The 23,837-nt window shown below is 38.9% G+C and overlaps 4 protein-coding genes across 5 annotated transcripts; 2 read left to right on the top strand and 2 right to left on the bottom strand.

Moving 5' to 3' along the window:
- Window positions 1-1,794: 1,794 nt before the first annotated feature.
- LOC115225274 (zinc finger protein OZF-like) lies at window positions 1,795-13,875 on the bottom strand. 2 transcript variants are annotated; one of them, XM_036514343.1, is made up of 2 exons: window positions 13,589-13,875; window positions 1,795-3,550 (listed from the first exon to the last, which is right to left on the bottom strand). In XM_036514343.1, exon 2 carries the CDS (start codon window positions 3,209-3,211, stop codon window positions 2,000-2,002), a length of 1,212 nt encoding a protein of 403 aa, XP_036370236.1. In that variant the 5' UTR covers window positions 3,212-3,550; window positions 13,589-13,875; the 3' UTR covers window positions 1,795-1,999. The 2 variants fall into 2 exon arrangements, with proteins under 2 accessions (XP_036370236.1, XP_036370235.1); XM_036514342.1 differs by lacking the exon at window positions 13,589-13,875 and adding an exon at window positions 9,579-9,715.
- Window positions 13,876-14,253: 378 nt separating this feature from the next.
- On the top strand, window positions 14,254-14,718 carry LOC115225272 (histone H3-like). The gene has a single exon (XM_029796210.1). It carries the CDS (start codon window positions 14,254-14,256, stop codon window positions 14,716-14,718), a length of 465 nt encoding a protein of 154 aa, XP_029652070.1.
- Window positions 14,719-18,734: 4,016 nt separating this feature from the next.
- LOC115225376 (histone H2A-like) lies at window positions 18,735-19,112 on the bottom strand. The gene has a single exon (XM_029796332.1). The coding sequence runs from the start codon at window positions 19,110-19,112 to the stop codon at window positions 18,735-18,737; it is 378 nt and encodes a 125-aa protein (XP_029652192.1).
- A 252-nt stretch (window positions 19,113-19,364) lies between these two features.
- LOC115225347 (histone H2B, gonadal-like) lies at window positions 19,365-19,778 on the top strand. Its single transcript, XM_029796297.2, has one exon. The coding sequence runs from the start codon at window positions 19,365-19,367 to the stop codon at window positions 19,740-19,742; it is 378 nt and encodes a 125-aa protein (XP_029652157.1). The 3' UTR covers window positions 19,743-19,778.
- Window positions 19,779-23,837: the final 4,059 nt, after the last annotated feature.

Below are 23,837 nucleotides of genomic sequence, written 5' to 3'. Positions count from 1 at the left end.
GAAGAAAGAGGGAAGAAGGGAAGAGGAGTAGGGGTGAAAGGTGAAGGACTGAAGAGAAGTACGGGTCGGGGGGGAGGTTTAGATGAGGAGGGGGGGAGAGTTGAGACCAAATGGCGTAAAAGAGCAAAAAGAGAAGTTTAATTCCTGTTCACGGCACAAACGGAATCCGGATGGCCTCTGTGCAAGGACAAAACCAAAACAAGACAGTGTTGCAAGGAGTGACCGGTGGAGCGGAAATGGCGTGAGACGGTGTGTCGTTGGCAAGGCGGATGTCACGGAGGTGTTCTGCGAACCAGTCAGCCAAGCGGCGTCCCGTTTGTCCGATGTACAGGGAATGGCAGAGAGAGCAAGAGACGCAATAGATGATATTGCTGGAGTGCAGGTGAAGAGTTGATGATGCGATAGGGTTGATGATGGGTGCCAGTGGAGGAGGGTGGTGTTGGAGAGGTAAGGGCAAGTGCGGCAACGTGGGCGGGAGCAGGGGGAACGGAGCCAGGTGGGAGGGTAGGGTCAGGGAAGGAGCTATGGACAAAAGGTCTCATAGGTTATGGGCTCGTTTGAAAGAGGGGAGGGGGGTCGTTAGGGAAGAGGTGTGAAGTGGACGGGTCGGACTGGAGATGCCGGAAAGCTCGAAGAATGGTGTGTTGGAGAGGTAGGGTCGTGGGGTGGTAAGTGAGGGGAAAAAGGAGGCGGGAGACTACAGGGCGGGTTCAGGGAGAGAGAGCAGATGCACGGTCTACGGAACGTGCTCTGGCAAGGGCGGTGTGGATAGTGGTGAGGTGGTATCCATGTAGGATGAAGTGGTGAGCCATACGTTGAGACTGAGTCTCAAAGTCATGGTCGTAACTACAGAGCCTACGTAGACGGAGGAATTGGGAATAGGGGATGGAAAGCTTGGTGTGTTTTGGGTGGGAGGAAGAGAAGTTGAGGTATGAGTGTGAGTCTGTGTGTTTGTAGTGAATGGAGGTGGTAAGAGTGGAGTGAAGAATGCTGACCAAAATGTCGAGGAAGGAGACAGAGGTGTTGGAGATAGTGGAGGTGAAGTGGAGGGCTGGATGGAAAGATTGAACGAAAGAGAGGAAGGAATCTAGATGTTCACGGGAGAGTGAGGTGGCACCGATAATGTCGTCAATGTAACGACCGTATAGTTCAGGAGTAGGACCAGTGAAATATATATGTATATATACATATATGTATATATATATATGTATATATATATATATAGTTGAAATTTACAGAAAAACAAAAGACAAAGACAGGTGTATAAACAACAGGCAGATGTATTAGTTTAACACTCAGGAAAGTGAAAAAGTCCTTACATTTCAAGCCTATGCTCTTAAACAGAAAGGAATAAGAGAAAATAAACAGAGAATATAAGAAAACTTGTGGATTCAGCAGCCAAGCATGGCGACTGATTAAAACAAAAGTTTAAAAGAAGGGGAGATAATAAAATAGGTATTTCATCTGCCGTTACGTTCTGAGTTCAAATTTGCTTTCATCCTTTCGGGGTCGATAAATTAAGTACCAGTTACGGACTGGGGTTGATGTAATTAACTTAATGCATTTGTCCCCTCTGTGTTTAGCTCCTTGTGGGTAGTAAAGACTTTGCCTTTCGATAAATAAGTACCAGTTACGCACTGGGGTTGATGTAATTGACTTAATCCGTTTGTCTGTCCTTGTTTGTCCTCTCTGTGTTTAGCCCCTTGTGGGCAGTAAAGAAATAGGTATTTCATCTGCCGTTACGTTCTGAGTTCAAATTCCGCCAAGGTCAACTTTGCCTTTCATCCTTTCGGGGTCAATAAATTAAGTACCAGTTACGCACTGGGGTCGATGTAATTGACTTAATCCGTTTGTCTGTCCTTGTTTGTCCCCCTGTGGGTAGTAAAGAAATATATATACCAATCAGAAAAAGGAAAGAATTTACTCTACAAAATGTAGGGTCATAATGGAGAGAAGAAAAATTAGGGTCACACATGCAGTATTGGTTGCTGTGTATGCATTATGACCCCATATTTTGGTACAGCTGCTGCTCTGTATGAACAGCAACATGTTCAGTGAAGTGACCCTTTTCAGAAAAGGATTTACCACAGACGCCACAGTGAAACAAGGTTAGCCCTGCATGAATGCGTTTGTGTCTAGTTAAGTGTCCAGTTTCAGAGAATGATTTGCCACAGATATCGCAGTGATATGGTTTCTCTCCTGTATGAATACGCTTGTGGGTGGTCAAGGCATGGCCGTGAGAGAACGACTTGCTGCAGATGTCACACTGATACGGTTTCTCACCTGTATGGACGCGGATATGTCTCGTTAAGACTCCATTCTCCGAGAACGATTTACCACAGATATTGCATTTGTGCGGTTTGTCCCCGGAATGAATCCGCTCGTGCCTAGCTAAATGACCAGTGTCCGAGAATGACTTACCACAGATGTCACAATGATACGGTTTCTCTCCCGTGTGACTACGTTTGTGAATAGTCAAGTTATGATTCTCAGAAAACGATCTGAAACAGATATCACAATGATACGGTTTATCACCTGTGTGAATACGGATATGTCGTTTTAACGAACTATTTTCAGTGAATGATTTATCACAAATATCGCAGAAATATAGTTTTCCTCCTGTATGAATAAATTTATGTTTAGTCAGGTGAACACTTTGAGAGAATGTTTTGTCACAGATGTCACAACAATATGGCCTTTCTCCGGTATGAATTCGTTGGTGAGTAACCAGGTTGTCTTTCTGAGAAAAGGATTTACTACAGATATCGCAGTGATATGGTTTTTCTCCTGTATGAATACGTCTATGTCTGGTCAGGGTACCGTTCTCGGCAAATGATTTATCACAGATATCACAGAAATATGGTTTTTCCCCTGTGTGAATACGTGTGTGTTTCGTCAAGTGAACACTTTGAGAGAACGACTTATCACAGATGTCACAGTGATAAGGTTTTTCCCCTGTATGAATACGTTGATGAGTAGTCAAATAGTCCTTTTGTGAAAATGATTTATCACAGATGTCACAGTGATACGGCTTCTCTCCTGAATGAATAGATTTATGTTTGGTCAGTTTGCTATTTTGAGAGAATGATTTACCACAGACATCACAGTGATAAAATTTTTCCTTTTTCTTATTCTTTACATCATCAGGAAAGTCAATACTTTTATCCTCCGTTTCACATTTAATCATAATTTCACTCGACTCATTTTCCATAATTTTTCTTTCCGTATCACAATTTACACAAATTTTCTCTTTCGTTTTTGTACTTTGTTCGTAACAATTATTACAACTGATATTTTTCCATCAAACGTGATCTTTGTTGATATCTGAAGAGATTGCAAAGTCCTTTGCAATCCAAGTTTAATTAAAATACAAACTCAGTTTGTAATTTTTAAGGCAGTGAATAAGACAAACACTCATCTCCGTTCTAAAAAATATTTATCCAGAATTCACCATAAATTTTATCCAGTCTGTGTAGCATTTAGTCTTGAAAAGAAGATAAATAGTGATGATAATATCTGATGTAAACACTTCTTTGCAGCTCCTGATATTCTGAAATAAAAGAGAAAGAAGAATTTAAGATAATGAGGATACTTAAAAAATAGAGAAACAACATTGAAAATTTTTACTTTTTATAAAGAAAAATTAGACATAAGCACTCCAATGAAATAAACGGACTTATCTATCCAATATTTTTTTTCCATTTATATATAACGCCAGCTGAATTCAATTCGTCTGAGTCGAAAGATGCCTGTTGTTATTATTACTATTGTTTTTTGTATTTATATTAGTACTTTTTATTTTTTTGTATTTATATTTGTGTAACATCGTCCATTTTTCTGTCCTTGTTTCGTACACATTCGATCCTTTTTCCAAGGAATCTAATGCTCGTAGCTTAGTTTTTCCATGGGGCTGGCCAGATTGGAGCAATCTCAAGATTAATCAACTGAAATTGCAAGGATGATCCGGTTCTTGACTGAAGATAAGAGGCTTTGAATGACCCGTCCGTGTTTTTGGTATCATCTATTTGGATGTTTTGCGTTCTTGTCCCATTTTGTATTTATATATATATATCGCCATGATCACCATAACCAACCAGGCTATCAGATGTTGCTACACATCGCTGGTCACAATGCACTTCGCATTGTTTTTAGCCTTCAAATGACGCCATCCCAATGACCAAACGAGCAGGCCAACAGAAGATAGGGTGAGAGAAAGTTGTGGCGAAAGAGTACAGCAGGGATCACCACCTCACACCCCTGCCGGAGCCTCGTGGAGCTTTAGGTGTTTTCACTCAATAAACACACTACAACTCTCGGTCTGGGAATCGAAACTGCGATCTTACAACCGCGAGTCCACTGCCATAACCACTGGGCCATTGCGCCTCCACACACATATATATATATATAATTATGACCAGTCTATGGGGTTACCCAGGGTTTCATGCTTAGCTTTACAGCACCTCTTCAGACCCTAATGGCTGAAGGGATGCTGTAAAGCTAAGCAATTTACAAACACAAAACCCTAGATAACCCCATAGACTGGCCAGAACTATCTTTATCTAATTACTTCACTGCTCTATCACTTACAAAGTGCTTCTCTCAGATTTCTGATTTACTGACTATATACATATATATATATATATACATTACTATACCACTATTCCGTTGCAAAATTGTGAATAAGCCACCTATATTATTATTATTATATATATGCATATATATATATATATATATATATATGTATAAAAAATATATTAAAATGGGACAAGAACGCAAAACATCCAAATAGACGATACAAAAAACATGGACGGGTCATTTGAAGCCTCTAATCTTCAGTCAAGAACCGGATCATCCTCGCAATTTTGGCTGATTAATCTTGAGATTGCTCCGATCTGGCCAGCCCCAAGGAAAAACTAAGCTAAGAGCACTAGATTCCTTGGAAGAAAGCTTCAAATGTATACGAAATAAGGAGAGAAAAATGGACGATGTTACACAAAAATAAATACAAAAAACAAAAAGTAATACGAATATAAATACAAAAAACAAAGAACAATAATCATAATAATAATAACAGGACAAAGACAACAGGTGTCTTTCGACTTTAGACAATTCAAATTAGCTGGCAGGTGAGAAAAATAATGCCTTATGGCAATATATATATACTCTTTACTCTTTTACTTGTTTCAGTCATTTGACTGCGGCCATGCTGGAGCACCGCCTTTAGTCGAGCAAATCGACCCCGGGACTTATTCTTTGTAAGCCCAGTACTTATTCTATCGGTCTCTTTTGCCGAACCGCTAAGTGACGGGGACGTAAACACAGCAGCATCGCGTTGTCAAGCAATGCTAGGGGGACAAACACAGACACACAAACCACACACATACATATTATATATATTACATATAAACGACAGGCTCTTTCAGTTTCCGTCTACCAAATCCACTCACAAGGCATTGGTCGGCCCGGGGCTATAGCAGAAGACACTTGCCCAAGATGCCACGCAGTGGGACTGAACCCGGAACCATGTGGTTGGTTAGCAAGCTACTTACCACACAGCCACTCCTACGCCTATATATATATATATATATACTTGGCCTGCTCGCTTAGCCAGTGGGGTGGTGTCATTTGAATGCGAAGTGCATTGTGACCAGCGATGTGTAGCAACATCTGATAGCCTGGTCAGTCACGGTGATATATATACTAGCAGTATCAACCAGCATTGCTTGGGTTTGTTTCGACCCTTTAGAATTGGAATTTTTGAAAAGTAAAAATTTTGCATTATGTAGCTTGTTATTCTCTTTAAGTGAACATTTTTCTGGTTGAAATACACCGAAAAATGGTGACACAGCAGTAAAAAAATTGTAAAAAATAGGGATTGCTGAAGTTGTTTGCGTATGGTAGGTTTGGTAGCCTTCAACTAACACTATCTCCTCCGAGACCCTGTGGCACAAGTTGACCAAAATTGAGAGTATGATAGAAGAAGGCTTGCTCTTCATTCTGTAGAAGAAAAAATTCAAATCGGACCATGTTAACACCAAAAATTATTTACATCAAAAAGGTGCTTTTTTTCTATGAAAATCCTTATTTTTTACGATTTTTTTACTGCTGTGTCGTCATTTTTTAGTGTATTTCAACCAGAAAAATGTTCACTTAAAGAGAATAACAAGCTACATAATTCTAAAGGGTCGAAACAAACCCAAGCAATGCCGGGCGATAATGCTAGTCTTCATATATATACATCATTAGTTTGCTTGTTCTTTATGAAAGAACAAACATAAATTTAGTTACACTTTATCACCATTGATTAGCTGTCTGCTGTATCATACATCTTGATTTCTTTTAATTCCCTGGGGAATTCTTTGATCAACTGCTTTGCTTAATTGCTTTATTTTGAATTTTTATTCTTTCTTTAGCATTCAGATTACTCTGTCAAATGTAAAGCCTGTTTAATTACATTGTTTTAAATTAATTGTACAGCATCTTGTAACTCTGAGATTTTGATGACGTCCCTGTTTATTTTTAGAATGACTTTGTAGGATAGGTGTGAGAGGTCAGAGCTGGCTGGTTTGAACATATAACAAGAAGACAATTTTGGCCTGATATGGCTGGTTAAAACACTAAAGGGTTAAGACTTCAGATGTTTTCTTTGAAAGCAAAGTTCTTTTCATGGTCCTAGTATATGGACTCTAATGTCTATAGGGGCCCACAACCTTGCCAGTTCACCACTGTTTATGTATATATAGGCGCAGGAGTGGCTGTGTGGTAAGTAGTTTGCTAACCAACCACATGGTTGCGGGTTCAGTCCCACTGCGTGGCATCTTGGGCAAGTGTCTTCTGCTATAGCCCCGGGCCGACTAATGCCTTGTGAGTGGATTTGGTAGACAGAAACTGAAAGAAGCCTGTCGTATATATGTATATATATATATATATATATATATATATATATATATGTATGTGTTTGTCTCCCTAGCATGCTTGACAACTGATGCTGGTGTGTTTACGTCCTCGTCCCTCACTTAGTGGTTCGGCAAAAGAGACCGATAGAATAAGTCCCGGGGTCGATTTGCTCGATTAAAGGCGGTGCTCCAGCATGGCCGCAGTCAAATGGCTGAAACAAGTAAAAGAGTAAAGAGAGTATATGTGTGTGTGTGTGTAATCACAGTAAATACTGCCACTATTGTCATGATACACCTAAAATATTAAAATATATTAATACGTCAGTGACAAAGAAATGAGAAGGTGGTCGTGAGATGTGCTAGAAATGACAGCCAAATCTTTCTAAAATCACACATTTTCGTCTGAATATTCTTTTATCTGTTTCAGTCATTTGACTGCGACTATGCTGGAGCACTGCCTTTATTTTATTTTATTTTTTTTTTTTTTGCCAAAAGTCCCCGTTTTCGGATACGGATGTTCCAGAAAATTGCCAAAAAACGACATTGTGAAATTTTTCCCCCCTTCCCCCCCCCCCATCCCAAATTCTTCAGTTTTGACTGTTTTCACCAACACTAACCCTAACCCTAACTTTTTATAACAAATAATGTACAGAAATGTTTTGAAATTTTTGTCCAAATCATAATGTCCGTATTTTTCCGCATATTTAGAAAAAACAAAATTCTTAAAAAGAAATTTTACCAAAACTTTTGGAAATGTTTTTTTCAGAATTATAATCTCCGTATTTTTCCACATATTTTGAAAAAAAAAATTGTGAAAAAAGTGAAAAAGGGGGTGGGGATAGTAATTTAAAAATACCGATTTTTGCCAATCTTTTTGCAGATTCTTATTCCCCGTAGCCGAAAATTGGGCGGGGTTGTGTCCAAAAAAAAAAAGATTTTTAAAGGGTGTTTTTTGGGGGGTGGGGAAGGAGACGGGCAGAAGTCTTGCCATGGTTTCTAAGTGTGTAGTTCCCCTAAAAAAGTGTCCAAAATCGTTCCGGGTGGTTGTGGTTAGCGGAGGAAGGTGACAAAGAAACCTACTAAATTTTCAAAAACTTATTTTCATACAAAAAGAAACCTACTAAATTTTCAAAAACTTATTTTCATACAAAAATGCCCTCTCATTTCGAAGGCTGTAGGGAAATGAAATACAATTTGAAAAATCCCCGTCAAAACGGAGAAAATCCAACTTACTTGTGGGCGTTTTAATTCGAAACTCCATCGATAAAGTTATTGCAAAATTAATTTTTTTCTGAAATCGTAACAACCACGGTCTAAAACAAGTGTACAACTGGAAAGGATTTCGGAAAAAGAGTGAAGCAAAGTCACAGAAAATGAAAAATTACCGAAAGGAAGTGGAGCAAAAATTTAAATAAATCGAATTTCAAAAAATTTTCTTGTTACACATAATCGAAATCTCCGATGTTTAAGACATAGAAATCTGACGGAGCAATAGGTTATTTCCGACTCTATTCTGCAGGATTACCATTTTATTCTAACGATCGTTGGTACTATTTAAGAAGAGTGGTCCCGGTGCGCGCATCTACGCTAGCTAGTCGTGACTAATCGATCCTACGACTTCCTAGCAAGTAAATAAAACACAAAATAAATAATTTTTTTAACACAGAATAAATAATTTTTTAAAACAAAGTAAATAAAACAAAAACACAAAGTAAGGATCGACTAGTCACGACTAGCTAGCGCGGATGCGCGAGTGCGTGCACCGGGACCACTCTTATAGTACCGAAATCTGAATAAATTACGGGTCAGCGAGGCAATAGGTTATTTCCGACTCTATTCTGCAGGATTACCATTTTATTCTAACGATCGTTGGTACTACTTAAGAAGAGTGGTCCCGGTGCGCGCACTCGCGTATCCACGCTAGCTAGTCGTGACTGATCGATCCTACAACGCCTACCCAGGAAAGTAAATAAAATACAAAATAAATATTTTTTTACACAAAGTAAATGATTTTTTTAAACAAGTAAATAAAACAAAAACGCAAAGTCAGGATCGACTAGTCACGACTAGCTAGCGCGAGGACGTGAGTGCGCGCACCGGGCCCACTCTTAAGTAGTACCCTCCGATATTTAAAGACGTAGAAACCTGAAAAATTGCGGGTCGGCGGGGGCAATGGGTTATTTCCGACTCTATGCTACACGATTACCATCTTAATCTAACGATCGTGTAGTTTTATAATAATCATTTTGTTTCTAAAGTATATTTTTATTTGTATCTTTTATACTAACTACAATTTACTCGTAGCGAGAATATTTATCAAGGCAAAAGAGCTGAATGCGATGACAGTCGGGGTTTGGGGTCACACCGGGGTCTGTGTTAATTAATATCCAATTAAGCAGAAAACGCCCTAAAAGTATTTACTATTCTATCATTGCAGGTTCATTAAGAGAAAATGTAGGTTTACCCTGGATTTCTATACAATCAGAGAAAGTAGATCGGAGAATGACCTAGAATAAAAATTACCCTGATTAATATTATTAATTCCGTTTAATTATTAATTTCAGACAATTAGTGCTTGGCAATTAAATTAATATCGATCGTTGTTTAGCAATATAAAAGGGGTTTTCAATTACCGATGTTCACCTTAATTGTATTAAATAACATATATTAAATAGATCTTACCTGTTAATTGCTAAATAAACCCGTATTTACAGTAAAATATCTTCAATTAAAACCAAACGTCCTTGCTACACACCACTGTGAATCAACCACCACTGATCTCTGGCAACAGAAATTTATAAAAACTGACTCGGAAACATAAACGGCGAAGCGTAATTTTTATTTTTTTAATCTACGTTACTAGATGAATGTATGTTTTATTGCTATAAAAATCTCATCTGCAATATAAAAAATACGTTGTTAAATGTAGCAGTAATTTTTAAGTTTTATTTTATGTACAAACATAATGGTATTTTGAAATTGTCTATGCCTGATAGCTACAGTACCGTGTCGTGAGGTACAATACAAATTAGTAGCCTCGCGTGTGGTGAGATACTAAAGAAGAATCGAGTATTTATTTAGTTATAAATGTTTCTGAAAATGAAAGAAGATGAAGTATCGTTCATACATCGGATGTATTTCTCGAAAGAAAACGTACAAAGAATGTGATATCTAGGCGACACATAGCAGAAAACAAGTACGTTTCGTTTCTTCGGTGTCAGGTTTTTTTACATTCTACTCACGATGAAATACAAGATAAAAAAACAATGACTTGGCGATTATAAACAGCAATAAGCAACATATGCAAATTTGGGATCCCTTTATTGGCAATTAACGACTGATTTAATTAATTAACTGATTGTATAATAAAATTAATATTAAATACATAGCTTTCGCAGTATTTACTTAAGTATAGTAATGGATAAATTACAATGTGATCGCTTAATTGTATAATATTTAGCCATAAAGGATTATTACATTACTCTGTTACTTGTTTCAGTCATTTGACTGCGGCCATGCTGGAGCACCGCCTTTAGTCGAGCAAATCGACCCCGGGACTTATTCTTTTGTAAGCCCAGTACTTATCCTATGGATCTCTTTTGCCGAACCGCTGAGTAACGGGGACATAAACACACCAGCATCGGTTGTCAAGCAATGCTAGGGGGACAAACAGACACACACACGCATATATATATATATATATATATATATATATATAATATATATATATATATATAATATATATATATATATATATATATTTATATATATACATATATACGACGGGCTTCTTTCAGTTTCCGTCTACCAAATCCACTCACAAGGCCTTGGTCGGCCCGAGGCTATAGCAGAAGACACTTACTTGCCCAAGGTGCCACGCAGTGGGACTGAACCCGGAACCATGTGGTTGGTAAACAAGCTACTTACCACACAGCCATATCTAACCGTGATGGCCCTCATTCGTCGACAGACAATCCACCGACTTGCCTTCACGTTTGTGTTGTTCGTTGGAACGGTGTACCTGAGCTGCTATTTCTGAAATATTTCAGGTACCACTAGAAGGTATTACACAGGTAGTTCAGTGTAGACGTGGCAAATGAAGCGATTCTGTTAATGAAATAAAGGGGTTTCAACTTGTCCTTTCCTTAACTCATGGGGATATCCTTATCGTCCCTTCCTATCGATTATTTCTTACTGGTTTAAGTACCCCATGTAACCAGCTACTCATAATTTTTTTTTTTTTTTTTTTTTGAGCTTTCCAGAATATTCTAACGAATTTATATTCTACACACGGGAAATCATACGATTATTAAAAAGAATTAAGCCTATTCCAACCCATAGATTCTAAAACTTCCAGGTCAAACTGAAGCGTTTGACCCGGTCATAAAAAAAAAGTGTAATATGTGTAAAACAACTTCCTCTAAACGAATATGACCAAAAAAAAGTGTATTTCGTCTACCGTTACGTTCTGAGTTCAAATTCCGCCGAGGTCGACTTTGCCTTTAATCCTTTCGGGGTCGATAAATTAAGTACCAGTTACGCACTGGGGTCGATGTAATCGACTTAATCCGTTTGTCTGTCCCCTCTGTGTTTAGCCCCTTGTGAGTAGTAAAGAAATAGGCATTCCGTCTGCCGTTACGTTCTGAGTTCAAATTCCACCGAGGTCGACTTTGCCTTTCATCCTTTCGGGGTCGATTAAATAAGTACTAGTTACGCACTGGGGTCGATATAATCGACTTAATCCGTTTGTCTGTCCTCTCTATGTTTAGCCCCTTGTGGGTAGTAAATAAATAGGTATTACCACGGGGGAGGGCGGTGAGCTGGCAGAAACGTTACATCAAACAGGTGCTTGTTTTTTGTGAAAATCTTGTTTTTTTACGATTTTTTTACTGCTGTGTCACCATTTTTCGGTGTATTTCAACCATTGCTACACAATGCAAAATGTTTACTTCTCAAAAATTCCAATTCTAAAGGGTCAAAACAAACCCGAGCAACGCTGGTAACATATAAACATAACAAATATATCATTTTAGAAATATTGAATTTCTAAATGTCTCAAAGAGACATGAGCGGTAAAGTGGTGGTTAATATCTAGATCCGCACCCGGTGGAAAAAGTGGTTGTATAACTGTCAACTTAACGTGACAGTCCCGTAAGGGAATTACACCACCGCTGTTTAGCCCTAGGAAGCATCGACGCTAGGATTCCTAGCTGGTGGGGGTGCTTGCCTCCCCTCTCCCCAATATACGGACACAGGAAATGTGTCAAAGCCGACAGGAAGCGCCGATGCTTCCTAGGGCTAAACAGCGGTGAGGTAATTCCCTTACGGGACTGTCACGTTATGTTGACAGTTATACAACCAAATAAATTATTAATCACAAAACAATAAAATTAACCTATTCTATACTCAAATCAAATATTAATATATATACCATTAAGCTACAAAAGCCAAAAAAAGCAAAACGTATCCACCCGGTTATGTATCTATTTCTTTAAGGGATTAAAGTCGATCACATCGACCCCAGTGCGTAACTGGTACTTAATTTAATATTTAATCGACCCCGAAAGGATGAAATGAAAAGTCGACCTCGGCGGAATTTGAACTCAGAACGTAACGGCAGACGAAATACGGATACGCAATTCGTCCGACGTGCTAACGTTTCTGCCAGCTCGCCGCCTTAATCAAATATATACACCATTAAGCTACTTATTATTATGATATTTAAATATTTATATATTTTACAAAACCCCAAAATTAGCAAAATGCAACCACCCGGTTATATATCGTCATAAAATTAGATTTCATTGTCGCGATAGCAGTGTAAGGGAGATAACTCAAATACCAAAACTGCTTTGATAATTTTAATTTCGTCTTGTTCTAAATTATACCTAGGTACTACATAAGAACATTGGTCCCGGTGCGCGCACTCGCGCTAGCCACTCGTGACTAGTCGATCTTAAAACGATTACCTAGCAAAGTAAATAAAACAAAATCAATATTTTTTTTACACAAAATTTTTTTAAACAAAGTAAATAAAACAAAAATACAAGGTAAGGATCGACTAGCTAGCGCAAGTACGCGAGTGCGCGCACCGTGACCACTGTTCTTAAGTAGTACCTAGGTATAATTTGGTTCGTGGTTGATTTGGCTGCTTTCAGCACGGCGAGAAGGATTTCTTCTGCTACTTTTACTTTTCTCTTTTCAAAAGAGTTTGATGTTATTTCTGTATTCATATTTTTTTGTAACTTTCGAGAAAAAAAAAAAAAAAAATGAACATCTTAATTTCACAAGAAATCCAAACTAAATCTATTGAAGCATATCGGTGAAACGGGATGGCTTATATTAACAAGAGGGAATTTCTTTATTACCCATAAGGATTTACAGATAGGGACAATACAACATGTTCTGGGGTCATGTGAATGAAATGGAATTATGCAATGAAATTAAAATATGAGTAGCCCTGAAAAGGGCTGAGATCTGTCGCTACTCACGACCATGAAGTTACATCCGTATTTTGCTGTTATTTCTAGCATAAATGTTGTCCTGGTGCACCGTCCTTCAATATCCGATATTACGATCTAATTAAGATATGCCGAGGGGCTTAATGAAAGGGATAAAAAAGATCCCTTTGAAAAGGAAGCTGGAATTCAAACATTTTGGTTTAAGCATATCAGAGAGGCGAGATGGCTTACATTAAGATATGAGTGGCCCTGAAAAGGGCCGGGATTCGTCGCTACTCACGACCACGAAGTTAGAAAAACTTGCACAGTTTAACCTCCGAATCCGTACAGAGTTCTGCCTTGTCTCTTGAGAGCATAGACCACATCCATAGCGGTGACAGTCTTCCTCTTGGCATGCTCGGTGTAGGTGACAGCATCACGGATGACGTTCTCCAAGAACACCTTCAACACACCACGGGTCTCTTCGTAGATCAAACCAGAGATACGTTTCACACCACCTCGACGAGCCAGACGACGGATGGCGGTTTGGTGATACCTGGATGTTGTCTCTCAACACCTTCCTGTGACGCTTGGCGCCTCCTTTCCCAAACCTTTTCCTCCTTTACCACGTCCAGACATGTTTTGAATATCAGATTAATGACTAACGTATCGCTTCGGTAGCAAGTATATATACACAGCACGCAGACGTAGCAGAGAACACCGCAACTTAGACATCACGTGTCTAAATCAGTGAATCACATCAATGCGTTCAGCAGCAGCTGCTGTTTGGGGCTTCGTCTTTGTGTCAAGATTTCGGCGCTTAATTTTGTTTGTAGATAAAAATTTAGCCCGCCACAAGGTCTATATAAAGCGTACCAGCTGTCGGCCCCTTAGACTTTTTTTGTATTGTCATCAGAATGGCTCGTACAAAGCAGACAGCACGTAAATCTACCGGAGGAAAGGCTCCTCGTAAACAACTTGCCACTAAGGCTGCCAGGAAGAGTGCCCCAGCCACTGGCGGTGTGAAGAAACCCCATCGTTACAGGCCTGGTACCGTAGCTCTGCGAGAGATCAGACGTTACCAGAAATCCACTGAACTTCTGATCAGAAAACTTCCCTTCCAACGTCTCGTTCGTGAGATCGCTCAGGACTTCAAGACCGACCTTCGTTTCCAGAGCTCTGCCGTAATGGCTTTACAGGAGGCCAGCGAGGCTTACTTGGTCGGCCTTTTCGAGGATACCAACTTGTGCGCTATCCACGCCAAGAGAGTGACCATCATGCCCAAGGACATCCAGCTTGCCCGCCGTATCGTGGTGAGAGAGCCTAAACTGAAAATAATGAAGCTAATACTTCAGCGCAACGGCCCTTTTCAGGGCCTCTAAATTTTTTCGTAAAGTTCTGCTAACCCTTAAGATGGTATGTTTTTGTGTTCTCGTCTCGTGAATTGTTTATTCGAAATGTCTTTGATACTTTGTTCTGAAGCTGTGCATTAGATATTTTGGATCTTTTCGGTTTGAACGGCAGTTTTTAACATAATTTCTAGGTAACTAAAGAGTTTTAAACTTCGTATACTGGTAGAATGTGTTTATAAAACATCTTTTTCTCTTGGCTTTATTAAGAAAATTCTATGGTTTGTAAGATATTTGTTGTTTTTTTTTTTTCAATTTCTGCAATTTCAACTAATCACTGACGTCTATTGAGGTAAAAAAACATTACGGCGGTGCATCAGCATGGCCGCAGCTCTGAGCTGAAACTAGAAAGTAAATGAAAGATTACGTGCCGTATGAATATGTCCCTCGTTTAATTTCTCTATTATATATTCGTTTAAGAAACAGATTGGGTCTATTTACATTTCTGAAAAAAAAGAATACCCTTCCCTCCACGGGTGACAATTTCATATGACACCACTAGAAAAAACTGCCGTTCAAACCGAAAAGATCCAAACGGTGTACCTGAAATATTTAAGATATCACTACAAGGTATTACACAGGTAGTTAAGTATAGACGTGGGAAATGAACCCTGACATCGCTAGAAAAAACTGCCGTTCAAACCGAAAAGATCCGAGATTTGATATTTTTTCGTAGCCAATGTTCGTCCCTCGTGAATTTACTTCTGTTGTGATTAGCGAAGCTTTAAACTTATTCATTCCAATTTATTCGGCACTACGTACTTTAACTATGAGAAGCCTTTTCGCTTAGAAAAAAGTGTAGATATTTTCAAACGAAAAGGTGTGTGAGTTAAGGGCAATTTGGCTGTTGTTTCTAGCACATCTTAATTTCTTTGTCAGGTGTATTGATTTTTTTCCGTAACTTTCTTCCCATAAAGCACATAAGGAGGTAGCACACGTGTGGTACATTGCAGAACCGGGAGAGATTTGGCTGTTATTTCTAGCACTTTCCATGACCACTCCTGTTTCATTGACACATACATGTATTTCAAAATTTGGTCGAAAGAAATCCCAGTCTGTTTTAAATGTGTAGAAAACGAATATGAGAAATTTGTGCAAACGAACGGTGGGGAGAGAACCTTCGGATAATTCTCACGATCCGATTTTTCCCTCATAACATTCAGGAAAATAGGAGAAAAGTTTGGGGATTTCCATTTGTTTTTCACCACAGCCGTCGAAATGTCGTTTTATGAAAAAACGGTTTGGGAAAATTTTTATTTTTCCCCCACCTTGATGATACTAATTGCACCACACGGATGATCCATTGGTTATATAAGCATCAACAACAAAAAAGGCCGTGTGTGTGTCTAAGAAAACATTTTCTAACAGAAAGTTCGCTATTTAAAATTATCTCTTTACATATTTCGTTTTTGGATTTGGTTTGCAAGATTCTTTATACGAGTTCGTGTGTTGAAGCATATTCTGTTGTGTCTGGGGAGAGTCATTTTCTTTTTGTGCCTTATATCTATCTATATATATATATATATATCATAAAATTTCGAAGGTAATACATTCATGAACTGATCGTAAGATATTTTAAACTTTTTAAATAATCATGCTTTATACATTTCGTTTTGGGATTTGGTTTGCAAGATTCTTTATGTGAGTTCGTGTGTTGAAGCATATTCTGTTGTGTCTGGGGAGAGTCATTTTCTTTTTGCGCCTTATAATTTAACACACCGGTAAAATTTCCACTTATTCCTTATTTTATTTTCCTAAATTTTCGTTGCATCTTGCAAACCTTTTCATAGTTTTTGACTCTGTCCGTTATTTACACTGCGCTCCCTTTTGTTTGTTTGTGCACCTGTGTGTGGGTCAGTGTGTGTGTGTGTGCCTATACATGCATGTGTATGTGTGTGCATCTGTATGTACGTATTCTGCATATTTATGTGCTTACCTATTTTTATTAAAAATCAGTGGATAAATGCAAGAAATGACACCAGGCTCTCCTCTTATAACAAACAGAAACAATCAGGGGCAGACAGAGTAGGGCTGAAGAAAATCATAAATCTTCAGATTTGGCTGTTATTTCTAGCACTTCCCATGACCACTCCTGCTTCATTGACACGGGGTCGGCTATCCTGTTCTTTTATCTTCATTTGTTTATTTGTCCTTATTTAATTTTCATTGTAAATAACCCTACCCGATTTTATTGTAAAAAGTCCCATGTTAACCCCAAACATTGTATTGTCCCCATCTGTGTTAATCCGTATGGATAATAAAGAAATTACATACATGCATTTCAAAATTTGGTTGAAAGAAATCCCAGTCTAATAAGTTTTAGAAAAGTGTAGAAAACGTATATGAAAAATTTGTGCAAACGAACAGGGGTGGGTGGGGAGAGGATCTTCGGAAAATTCACACGATCCGATTTTCCCCATTCAGGAAAATATGTTAGATATCCTTTCAATGAAAGTTTGTTTTTCAAACGGCATAGGTTACGATTATAATGAAATTTGTAAGAGAAAAGTTTTTACAACTCGAGTGGGGAGACGTGTTTCGGATCAAGAAAACTACGTAAGTCGGAATTTCTGTTTTAACGGGGGATTTTCCAATTGTTTTTCATCACAGCCGTGGAAATCTATTTCTTATCTTACAGCATAAATGTGTTTATGGGGAGAAAAAAATTGAAAAGTATACGTGCGAGGATTGTTCTAGGATGTGCTAGAAACGATGATAGCCAAATCTCCCTTAAATCACACTTTTTCCTCTGAAAATATTTACATTTTTTTTCTTTTACCGAAAAGTATTTAAAAACAAAAAAAAAACAAAAATCGGTCCGGAAGGCGGGAATTGAAAAATATATAACTTGTGGTCTTCCTGATCCGAAACTGTTCTCCCTATCCGCTGGAAAAAGATTTCCTCAAAATTCTTTTGCTGTTTGAAAGGTATTTGTATAAACTTTCGTGAAAAGACGACACCAGGGAAAAATCGGATCGTGTGAATTTCTCGAAAGCCATCTCCCTCGTTCCTTTGCCCAAATTGTTTTAGAACTTTCAATAGTCTTTTATTTACATTGATCAATATTTTTAGGTAAATTTCGATACATCTACACTTAAAATTTTAAAAATCTAATTTTTTCACCCCCATCCATTATTCATAATGTTAAAAATATCGGAGAGGTCAATGCTGCGAGTCATCCTAGTGACTCATAAGGGATATGGGGTACTACTAGCGAACAGTGATCCCGGTTACGCGCTAGCTAGTAGTCGATCCTAATTTTTTAACCCTAAAAATAATTTATTTACTTAGCTTACAAAATTATTTACTTTGTGTAAAAAAATTATATACATTGTTTATAAAAACAATTTATTTACTTTGTTCGAAAAATAATTTTCTTTTATATGTATGCTGTACATACATATAAAAGAAAATTATTTTTCGCACCGGGACCACTGTTCGTTAGCAATACCGGGATATGTAAAATGCTTCCTGTAATAGTATTTTCTTAGATGTTTCAATCATCTTAAATCCCAGTAATGGACCACGCGTGAGTTCGGCTGTAAAACATCAATATGCGAGTGACCACCACAAACCTTTATCCGAAAAGCCTCGTTCCCCCACCTCAAAATAGGCCTAAAGTGGTCCGGTGGAGAGAAAAAAATATTGCAAATTTTCATCAAAATCGTCCTCCCATCATATCTAACACCGTGAGGAACAAAATATTGGTAAAATCTATTACAGATGGAGAGTCCAATTCATGCTGGCATCCTAAACAGAAATTCACGGGTGGCCGCTGTGCGAAAAGCAGGTCTTCTCCGCGCTGTGACAAAAGATTTAGGAAAATCCAGACGGAACAAAAAATAAGAAAACTGCAAGTGCGCCTACATAAATTACCCATGTATACTTAAAAAGAATCGCAAATACAACCGGCAAGGAGACTATGTGCAGAAAATTAGGGGCCCTGAAAAGGGCCGTTGGACGAAGGCAAACGCCATCAGCGAAAGCGCTTACTTGGAAGCCTTCTGGGTCTTCTTGGGGAGAAGAACAGCCTGGATGTTGGGAAGGACACCACCCTGGGCGATGGTCACTCCGGACAAAAGTTTGTTCAACTCCTCGTCGTTACGGATGGCCAACTGCAAATGACGGGGAATGATTCTGGATTTCTTGTTGTCTCTGGCAGCATTTCCTGCCAATTCCAACACTTCGGCAGCCAAATATTCCATAACAGCAGCCAGGTAGACTGGGGCTCCGGCACCAACACGTTGGGCATAGTTTCCCTTACGGAGAAGACGGTGGATACGACCGACAGGGAACTGAAGTCCAGCACGGGATGAACGGGTCTTGCTCTTTCCCTTCACTTTTCCTCCTTTACCACGTCCAGACATTTTCAGAGTTCGATTATAGTTTGCAAAAAAACAGCGAAGCGAGGGCTTTTCGCCGTTAAATACTGCCCCCTCGGCTCCAGCAGTCGAGAAGCAGGTGAAAATTAGCGGGCTTTTGTCACGTGACACAGTTGTCAAATTCTAACCAATGAAAATGAACGGCGCGAATTTACAAAAATGTCCATCTGCTGAGCCTACCTGACAGCTATAAATAGAGGAGATTCAGGGATAGCAACATCGTTCGCCAGTGACATCATGCCACCAGCACCAGCCACCGCTTCGAAAGGAGCCAAGAAGGCTTCCAAGGCCAAAGCTTCCCGTCCCGCAGGAGAAAAGAAGCGCAAGAAGAAGAGGAAGGAAAGTTATTCCATCTACATCTACAAAGTAATGAAACAAGTCCACCCCGACACTGGCATCTCCAGCAAAGCTATGTCCATCATGAACAGTTTCGTCAACGATTTGTTCGAAAGAATCGCTTCTGAATCCAGCCGTTTGGCTCACTACAACAAACGTTCGACCATCAGTAGCCGTGAGGTGCAGACTGCTGTCCGTCTGCTTCTCCCTGGTGAGTTGGCTAAACACGCCGTCTCTGAAGGGACCAAGGCTGTTACCAAATACACCAGCAGCAAGTAAATCTTGCTTTTCTCCAAAAAACGGTCCTTTTAAGGGCCACCTATATTTTCATGATTTCCAACTTTCGATTTTCTATTGATCTGCGATTTTAGTGCGTTTTTCACCAGATAAAGAGTCCTAAGTCACCATTCTGTTCTATTCGTGTGTCAACAACGTGCATTTATTAATTTTTCCCTCGTCCTGGGAGCGAACTTACCATATTTTCCGGGGGTACTACTAGCGAACAGTGGTCCCGGTGCGCGCCTCCGCGCTAGCTACTCGTAAGTGGTAGGGCTAGAGAAAATGTGTCTATTCAAAAAAAGACAGATGCTAGGGTGAAATGCCTTGCATGAACACGCCGTGATCCCTTACCAAAAGGCTCGTGGGGTCGGCTATCCTGTTCTTTTGACTTAATTTGTCCCTTTTTGTTTGTTCTTGTTCAATTTCATTGTAAATTATCCATGAATAGTTCCATTTCACCCACATGACCCCCAAATCATTGTATTGTCCCCGTCTAACTAAACCCTTATGGGTAGTAAAGAAATTGTAAGTAGTCGATCTCACAAATTTTAGCCCTAACCTTTGTTTATAAAAATATTTTTAAAAGTTATTTAATTTGTTCGAATAGTATTTAATTTGTGTAAAAAATTTATATACATCGTTTTAACAAATTTACTCTGCTCGGAAAATATTTAATTTTTTTTTTTGTATTCAGCCTTGGAATACAAACATAAGTCGTTGCAGGATCGACTACTTACGACTAACTAGCGTACTGGGACCACTGTTTGCTAGTAGTACCCGAGTCTACTAAGTCCCCGTGTCGCGAAGTCTGCTACTTTTTTATCCTTTCTAGTCAACACCGTGCATTTATTAATTTTTCCCTCGACCAGCCAGCGAACTTAACCATATTTTCCGGGGTACTATTAGCGAACAGTGGTCCCGGTGCGCGCATCCACGCTAGCTAGTCATAAGTAGTCGATCCTACAACTAAGTAAATAAATTATTTACTTTGCTCGATAAATTTCCTTTGATATGTATTCAGCCTTGAAATACAAACACAAGCGGAAGTCGTTGTAGGATCGACTACTTACGACTAGCTAGCGCGCACCTGGGCCACTGTTTGCTAGTAGTACCCGAGTCTACTAAGTCCCCATTCTGTTCTATTCCTGTGTCCCACGAAGTCTACTTTTTTTTTATCCTTTCTAGTCAACCCCATGCATTTATTAGTTTCTCCCTCGGTGTATAATAATCCGCTGTTTTTGATAACGTTATTAATCTTAAGAGAGAGACGGAGTGGGAGGAGGAGGGGAAAGCTAATGGTTGTGTGCGTGCTTGTTCTTGTCCACACACATACAAGAACAAGCACGCACACACACTTTATTGCTTCTATTTAACTTCTGACCTTCAAGCCGGCTAGCCATCCACATGCTAGAAATAACAGCCAAATCTCACAAAACTGCGATATCACGAGATTTATATGTTCGTCAAATCGCAACGATCTCTTTAAGGTATCCCCCAATCCGTTTATTCATATCTATATATAAATTATAATTAAACGTATCTGAGAGATACTACCATGCTAGAGATAGCAGTCAAAACTTACATATCTATATGCTTACTGAATTTACGTGAAACACATTCTTTTCACTTTATTGTTTATTTAATTTCGATTTGCATATCTTCGTCAATTCGCAACGATCTCTTTAAGGTAAACAAAATCAAATTGGAGGGAGAACGGGTGAAATTTGAAAGGGTAGATTGTTTTCGCATATTCGCAATCTCTGACATCTAAAACGTAGGAATCCGAAAAATAATTTTGGTACTACTAGCGAACAGTGGTACCGGTGCGCGCACTCGCACAAGCTAGTCGTAAGTAGTCGATCCTACGACTTTTAACCCTAACCTTAGTTTGTTTTAAAAAATTATTTACTCTGTTCGGAAAATATTTAATTTTCTTTATGGCTGTGTGGTAAGTAGCTTGCTAACCAACCACATGGTTCCGGGTTCAATCCCACTGCATGGCATCTTGGGCAAGTGTCTTACTGCTATAGCCCGGGCCGACCAATGCCTTGTGAGTGGATTTGATAGACGGAAACTGAAAGAAGCCTGTCGTATATATATATATGTGTGTGTGTTTGTCCCCCTAGCATTGCTTGACAACTGATGCTGGTGTGTTTACGTCCCCGTCACTTAGTGGTTCGGCAAAAGACACCGATAGAATAAGTACTAGGCTTACAAAAGAATAAGTCCCGGGGTTGATTCGCTCGACTAAAGGCTGTGCTCCAGCATGGCCGCAGTCAAATGACTGAAACAAGTAAAATAGTATGTATTCACCTTTGAAATACAAACATACTCGCAAGTCGTTGTAGGATCGACTACTTACGACTAGCTAGCGTGAGTGTGCGCGCACAGGGACCAATGATTTTTTTTTAAAAATGCATTTTTGAAGGTACGATATTTAAAAAAATGTCCAGTGTACACGAAGTAATTTTGGAAATATATTTCGAGGCCCTGGAAAGGGCTAAGCGGTTTCGGTACTTTCACTTAGGCCCTCACCACGAATAACTAAGGATTATTATGTTCCAAAATGAGAGAGCAGTCCTCCAAAAAATTATTACCAACCCGGCTCTGGCTCTGAGTACAAATGTCTTATTTTCATAAGTTTTGAATTAAAATCTTCCATCAAACCTTAGTCACAATTTATATTCCTAACACTAGCTTAATGATAACTAAGTTATTTTATTAAATTCTTTGTTTTATTTAAAGTAATTGAAAGAAACACAGAGCATCTCAATAGTAATATGGTAATGAAAGGGTTAAAATATATAATAGAGAAACAATTCTTAACCCTTTTGATACCAACCTGGCTGAAACCGGCTCTGTAGTACAAATGTCTTGTTTTCATAAGTTTTGAATTAAAATCTTCCACCAAACCTTAGTCACGATTTATGTTCCTAACACTAGCTTAATGATAACTAAGTTATTTTACTAAATTCTTTTTTATATTTAAAGTAATTGAAAGAAACACAGAGCATCTCAATAGTAATATGGTAATGAAAGGGTTAAAATATATAATAGAGAAACAATTCTTAACCCTTTTGATACTAACCTGGCTGAAACCACCTGGTTCTGTAATACAAATGTCTTGTTGTCATGAGTTTTGAATTAAAATCTTCCACCAAACCTTAGTCACAATTTATGTTCCTAACACTAGCTGAATGATAACTAAATTCTTTGTTATATTTAAAGTAATTGAAAGAAACAGAGAGCATCTCAAAACAAAATACAGTAAAGAAAGGGTAATAAGTGTTCTACAAATGAAAACCTTTCAGATCGGATGCGGCAGCGCACACATCACAATTTAGTTTATTTCGTAGATGTCATGTGCCAGTATGAAATGTGGGTGCGCCATTCAACGTTTGTCTCCTTTAAACTAAAAGAAATGGAATCTCTGACAATTCGTTCCGATTCACTCGCAACTAAAGCTTTGAAATTCACTAAATATCACAAAACTGTGATCGTTGTGGTTTATTTGTGCTAAAAGTTCCGTATAGGAACATGCAATATTTCAATTATGAAGCAAAAAGTCATAAACAACCACAGCTTTATCACTTTGAGATTTAGGATGTGTTTTTCTCAATTCATTAACTCCTAATATGTGAGGGCGCGTGGCTTAGTGGTTAGGGCATTCGGCTCATGATCGTAAGGTTGTGAGTTCGATTCTCGGCGACGCGTTGTGTCCTTGAGCAAGACACTTTATTTCACGTTGCTCCAGTCCACTCAGCTGGCAAAAATGAGTTGTACTTGTATTTCAAAGGGTCAGCCTTGTCACTCTCTGTGTCACGCTGATTATCCCCGGGAACTACGTTAAGGGTACACGTGTCTGTGGAATGCTCAGCCATTTGCACATTAATTTCACGAGCAAGCTGTTCCGTTGATCGTATCAGCTGGGACCCTCGTCGTCGTAACCGGCGGAGTCTTTTTTAACTCCTAATACAGTTCTATAAAGCAGAGGTTGGATTCCTGTGTGACACATCAATGGTTTCATTTTCTTGACAAGGTGGCAAGCTGGCAGAAACGTTAGCACGCTGGGCGAAATGCTTAGCGGTATTTCGC

Source organism: Octopus sinensis, linkage group LG27 (assembly GCF_006345805.1).
Source record: "Octopus sinensis linkage group LG27, ASM634580v1, whole genome shotgun sequence".
NCBI classification, from domain to species: Eukaryota; Metazoa; Mollusca; class Cephalopoda; order Octopoda; family Octopodidae; genus Octopus; species Octopus sinensis.
The sequence above is the reverse complement of the archived record's forward strand: the minus strand, read 5'-3'. Positions and strand labels throughout refer to the sequence as shown.

Excerpts from the sequence above, each read along its gene's own strand:
- LOC115225274 (XM_036514343.1), bottom strand. The coding sequence starts at position 3,211 with ATGGAAAATGAGTCGAGTGAAATTATGATTAAATGTGAAACGGAGGAT.
- LOC115225272 (XM_029796210.1), top strand. The coding sequence starts at position 14,254 with ATGGCTCGTACAAAGCAGACAGCACGTAAATCTACCGGAGGAAAGGCT.
- LOC115225376 (XM_029796332.1), bottom strand. The coding sequence starts at position 19,112 with ATGTCTGGACGTGGTAAAGGAGGAAAAGTGAAGGGAAAGAGCAAGACC.
- LOC115225347 (XM_029796297.2), top strand. The coding sequence starts at position 19,365 with ATGCCACCAGCACCAGCCACCGCTTCGAAAGGAGCCAAGAAGGCTTCC.